At 33.3% G+C, this 5,725-nt stretch overlaps 1 protein-coding gene across 4 annotated transcripts; it reads right to left on the bottom strand.

Annotated features, from left to right (window-relative positions):
- Positions 1–1,873: 1,873 nt before the first annotated feature.
- On the bottom strand, positions 1,874–4,355 carry LOC137718080 (F-box protein FBW2-like). Of its 4 annotated transcripts, none has more exons than XM_068457592.1 (3): positions 4,202–4,355; positions 3,081–3,393; positions 1,874–2,705 (listed from the first exon to the last, which is right to left on the bottom strand). In XM_068457592.1, the coding sequence occupies exons 2-3, from the start codon at positions 3,386–3,388 to the stop codon at positions 2,030–2,032; spliced, it is 984 nt and encodes a 327-aa protein (XP_068313693.1). In that variant the 5' UTR covers positions 3,389–3,393; positions 4,202–4,355; the 3' UTR covers positions 1,874–2,029. The 4 variants fall into 4 exon arrangements, with proteins under 4 accessions (XP_068313693.1, XP_068313692.1, XP_068313695.1 ...); XM_068457591.1 differs by having other exon boundaries at positions 3,081–3,397; positions 4,202–4,352; XM_068457594.1 differs by lacking the exon at positions 4,202–4,355 and adding an exon at positions 3,804–4,194 and having other exon boundaries at positions 3,081–3,397.
- Between the last annotated feature and the right edge of the window lie 1,370 nt (positions 4,356–5,725).

Here is a 5,725-nt window from a genome sequence, read left to right as displayed (position 1 = left end):
GAAGTTATGAAATTGTAGTTTGATGATAAATTATTATAAATTAAAAGGTTTATAACTTTTTCTTATAATTATTTCAAATAACTCAAAAAAAATTGTTTGGAAATACGTGCATGTTAAATCGCAAACCTAGCTAAACTGCAACACAACATTAGTGAACCGATCACATCTTCTAAGCCATTACTTAGTTGTGGTTTGGTCATGACTTGAACTTAAAACCGAACCAACCCATCCCATGTCAACGCCACACATAAGATGTTATAATTTGAAGTTTTGGTGGCCTTCAATAATCATTATAAGAAATGCTACAATCAACGCGAACTAACTAAATCATATCATTATAACTTCATAATATTTATTTGTTATAAACTGTGTGATATTACTAACTTTAGAAGATTAAATTATATAAAAAGCAAAGAGACAGTTGTCCTGTCACTACAACTTTCACAATCATATTGTTTAAGAATCATTATTCATTTGCAAATATCCGAAATATCCTCTCCATTTTTTGGGGTTTTATTTATTTATTTTAATAAATGATATTATTTACAAAGAAGAAAATGTGTGCTTAGCCTCATAATAGGTTAGCAATAATTATGTTTGAATCTCGCCTTAACAAACGATATTATTTACATTAAGGGGAGGGGTGGGTTTAGCCTTACAATGGACTAGCAAGTAGCAATAATATAATTCAAATTCGTCTTTCATGATAATCGAATATAAGACCTCTCAATTATAAGTAAAAAAAAAAAAATTACTAGACCGTAGTACTAAATGACATGGATGATGAGTCGACGTCCATATGTACGGTGTACCATATACCTCTCCTTGCAGCAGTAGGGTGTAAGAAACTTACATATAACATGTTGCATACATTCTCTCTGTCTTTCTTATCAGATAACTAATCATGTAAACAAAATAATTTTGGGAACTTTAACGAAAAGGTTCTGGTATTGTTCACTTTAACGAAAAACCACAGTTTTACACTAAAAAGTCAATCCTGATACTATTTATTTTACCCTTTATTTTGTTCTTATCGTTAAAACTCAAAATTTTCAAGTCATTTTCATTAATTTTCTTAATAATTTTTGCACACTTATTTTTTTAGGGAGTTTTAACAAAAAGCTAGCGGTACTGTTTACTTTAACGAAAAACCACATTTTGACACTAAAAAGTCAATCTTGATACTATTCACTTTACCTTTTATTTTATCTTTATCGTTAAAACTTAAAATTTTCAAATATTTTTAATTGGTTTCTTATTTTTTTATCCTACACCTCAATTAATTAATTTATTAAATCACAAAACGATGTGATGTGCAAACGGAAAAAAGGTGTACAAAAATTTACTTTATGTGTTGCAAGTGAATATAAAAATAGAAAGAGGAGTGTACGACATAAAAAAAAGTAATTATTCTACAATAGGCCCCATCAAGTACTTTAGCCTCACCACAATGAGTGAGTGAGAGAAAGAGAGATCCTTTGAAATTCATACGGGGGTAACTTATTTTATCCAAAATAGGTTTGAACTTTATGCAGACATCCATCTCATTCAGTAAAGTAAAATTCTAACTTGGAAAATGCAGGCCAGGCAGTAAATTTAACCTTTTTTTTTCCTGTCAAAGATGAATGTTGTTAAGTTAGTCATTGACGAAATTTGAACACATACTGTCATGTAAAGATTCAACTTCTTTCCACCGTTGTGATAAAAGATCATTTGCAAATCTACCCTTTTGTTTAGGTGAAGAAGAAATATCTACTTTTTCTACTCTTTCTTTTTCAACTGAACCAAGTCCAAATTGGTTGCCATTTTATGCAATTATTGGCAACACAGATACTCACAAAGTCATCAACTAACAAGGCAATGGCCAAACAAATGAGACTCAACAAACCATGCTTTTCATTTTCCATTGAAAGATATACATATCCATAAAAGATATAATAAGTTCCAAACAGAAGCATCAAGGAAGTGCTTGAAAAAAGAGAAGCAAACAGTTTGACAAATAAAGAAAAAAACACAAACTTTAATTTTACTAAGGAGATGGAGGCCAACCAACTCCTCCTGCATCTTCATGGTGATCAATTCCTTCATAGAACCTCAGCTCAAGCTGCTCCAGCCTGCCTTCATCATCCCACATCTCGGCATAACTCTCGTCGTCGTCGTCATCGTCATAGTAATCCTCCAATTCACCGGCGACGAATTCCCACGCCAAATACTCAGAAGCATCGGAGAAATCCGAGCAATCTTCCCACTCATTCCTCTCAAAGTAGTCCAGAACAAGAGGCCCCAAAACCTTCAATTTTGGGTACTTCTCTTTCAGGAACTTGTCCTCAAGTTTAACATCCCAGCACCCTCTCAAATCCAGGAACTCGAGCTCGTGGCAGCTCGAGAGTATTTGGAGAGCACTGCCTGTGCTGATAAGATGGTATGCCATCTCAAGGTGCTTGAGCCTTGGCATTGTGGTGGCAATGGCACGAGCCTCGTCATCCAGCAAAGGCTTGCCTGCTGTATCCAATGGGTGCATGTTCCGACACAATGCTACGAGCATTTTACAGTTCTTTCCGATGGCCTCTAAAGCACGAAAACCAATTTTGCCACAGTAGCTAAGATCCAGGAGAGTGATATTAGAGAGCCTTCCAGCAGTCTTTTCTACTATAGAATCACTAATTTCACTTCTTGGCAGTCTCAAGGTCTGAAGGGAACCAGTACTTGCAAAACCAAGAAAAACAGGACTCAAATCACAAGACATTAATTCGTCAACTGTATCATAAAAAAACTACTATTCCTTCATTCGCAAAAAAAAAAAAAAAAAAAAAAAAAAAAAAAAAAAAACCAACCCTTCATTAACGTAAGACATTGAATATACGGCTGATAATTAACAGTGATTTGCAAGTATATAAGAAGATAATCATGATTGAAGGTTCCAATTGTACTAAATCCAGTCTATTGGGTTTACTGTTTGCACAAAATGTTCAATTATCTGAAACAAAATGACAGAGCATCCGCATATACACTAATGTGTGATCATAAAATCTTAATGAAAACAAAATTTTGTGGTGATAAAAATTTGCTAGTATGCTTACTGCTCAGCAATATGGGAGAAGATCCTGTCATTTTGGAGGCTGGAAACTGTGAGCTTTCGGAGCGATCCACAGCTTCTAGCAATCAGCATTTCAAGCATTCGATCGAGGTGGTGAGGCTGGCATCTGTTACTCCAGTCCTCAATATCAATCTCTTGCCAGCAGTAAGGCCCCAACACTGCCTTGTTCCAGGATTGGCAAACCCTCGGGATCACTGTCAGTATCTCCTGGAGAGTGAGATTGCTAAAAATCAGACCCAATGCATCTGGAATCAAATCGTCCCAATGCCGAAAATCGCTTCCCCCTTCCATCTAGTCTGCCTTTAGAAAAATGATAATAAAAAAAATCATTAAATTTTCCGAGTCAATCCATACCATTTAAGTTGAAAAAAAAAAAAAAAAACGATCTTTGCACATAAATCTCATGTCAAAGTAAAAAATTTCTTGAATTTCATGACAAAATCAAGATTCATACACAATGCGTGGGTAGATGTAAATTCATGATATTTTTCCACTAATAAATACTGCTGGAAATCAAAATGTTCATCTATGCCGATAAACAAGAATTACAAAAACAAAAAAATAAGACAGAAAAAGAACAAACATCAAAATTTACGGACCGCAGTAGTTGTATGAGAACATAAACAGAAAAACAGCAGCGAGAAATGACAGATTAGTTCTCATCAAAATTAAGACCAAAATGTTGTGGTAGATCCGGCAACATTACCGTGTAAACAAAACGAGGATTCTGTCAAAATCCAGAGGTTAGAACTTAGAAGACAGAACATCAACAGATCTAGAGGAGGGATGAAACCCAAATGAGAATTGAAGAAATGAGGTAAAAATTCGAAATTTAAGTTCTGAATTTTGCATTTTTTAATGATTTGGTAACCGCGGAAGCAAAGAAACAACAACTGCTGCTTTGAGATGTAGTGTGAAGTCCCTGCTTTTGCAAACGAGTTCGACAGAATGTGAAAAGATTAAATCTTTGATCTTTTTGCTGGATTTTGTTCTTGCCGAAGAAAATTGGACATAAATTACATGGGAAAACATAACAACAACATTAGACTGATTAAACGCCCTGAAGAGGTGGGATTTGTTATTTGGATCATCCAAACCACTCACCGGTTTATCCGCAGAGACTCAGCAAAGAAGAGAGAGGCTACAAGATGAAACCCATCTGCCACCAACCAGCAGAATCCAGAACAAAAGAGGTAAAAACAAAAACAAAGGTGAAAAAGCTAACAAATACGTATGAAATGAGATAAAAAAAACTAAAGGGTTTAATTTAAATTAATTAATGGATATCTACACTCCAACTCTCTCTCCCCCACTTGGAAACCAGAAATTAATAAATAACTGAAAAATGGATACAGAAAACTATCAAAATTAAATAAATACGAGGAGTTTTTAATGGTAGATATCCTCCACACATATGCATGTAATTACCCTTTCTGATTTTTTACTCATTTAGCCATCTAACACATCCTCTAAAAAAGTTTGAAAATTTAATTACATCTATGTGTATGGATATTTGCCCATTAAAAACTGTTCGTATTTATTTAACTTCAGTATCTATTTTTCAATTTTTATTTAATTTTTGCTTTCCAAGTGGGAGAGAGTTTTTTTTTTCTTTTATACGAGTTGAAATCTCCGACAACTCATTTATCAAGTTCATAAAATACCTTATTTTGAATTTGTACGTGTTCTATTTTGTTAATAAATTTAGTAGCTTTTCTCGAAAAAGTAAAAAAGAGAGAGAGTTGGAGTTGGATAATGCATTAATTGGTAATTTAAATTAAATGCTTTAGTTTTCATACCTCATACGTATTTGTTTACTTTTTCACTCTTTTCTTTTGTTTTTATTTTTGTTTTTGTTATTTTGGATTTTGCTTGTTGGGGACATATCGGTTTTCATTTTGTGGCCGTCTATATCTCTCTTCCTCGCTGAGGCTCTGGAAATAAACCGGTGAATAGTTTGCATGATCCAAATCCTTGAATTTAACAAATCCCACCTCTCCAGTGCATTTAATCAGTCCAATGTTGTTGTTATGTTTTACCATACAATTTCTGTCTAATTGCTATCCAATTCCTTAACACTATATAAAAATGAGGGAAATAACTTCATTTTTTTTTTAAGTCGAAATTTATAAATTGACATTTATCAATTCTCTTGTTTGAATTCATCAATATAAAAATTTAGAATTTCGGCGTGGAAAAAAATTGGAAGTGGGGACCTCCAATTCCTAAATTTGAATTTCATGTAAGGACATGTCATTCTAAATTTCTATGAGTAGAGTCTCCATATTCAAATTTCATTGTTCTTTTAGGTTAACCAAATAAGAGACTTTACAAATTCAAAAATATAAAATTATATCATTTAAATTTCCGTCATTTTAAAATTCCTTAGTAATTTTAAATTTCATCATCTTAACACTATGAAGTTACCATTTTGCACCGTGTCCAACTTGCTTGCAAAAGCGGGGAAGCTTACACTACATCACAAAGTTGCAAACTTTTTTTTTTTTTTTGGTAAATAAAATATATTGATGAGAAAAAGAAAAAAAAGAATACAAGCAGCAAAGAGTAGCTGAAAAAACAAACACGCAATAAAGAGCTGCAACTAAAAGAAAAATAGACAGCAAAGCT

The sequence above is a fragment of the Pyrus communis genome, chromosome 15 (genome assembly GCF_963583255.1).
Source record: "Pyrus communis chromosome 15, drPyrComm1.1, whole genome shotgun sequence".
NCBI classification, from domain to species: domain Eukaryota; kingdom Viridiplantae; phylum Streptophyta; class Magnoliopsida; order Rosales; family Rosaceae; genus Pyrus; species Pyrus communis.
This window is presented reverse-complemented; position numbering and strand designations above follow the sequence as displayed.

Excerpts from the sequence above, each read along its gene's own strand:
- LOC137718080 (XM_068457592.1), bottom strand. The coding sequence starts at position 3,388 with ATGGAAGGGGGAAGCGATTTTCGGCATTGGGACGATTTGATTCCAGAT. Across the intron at positions 2,706-3,080 it reads TTCTCCCATATTGCTGAGCA|TACTGGTTCCCTTCAGACCT; the intron begins GTAAGCATACTA and ends TGGTTTTGCAAG.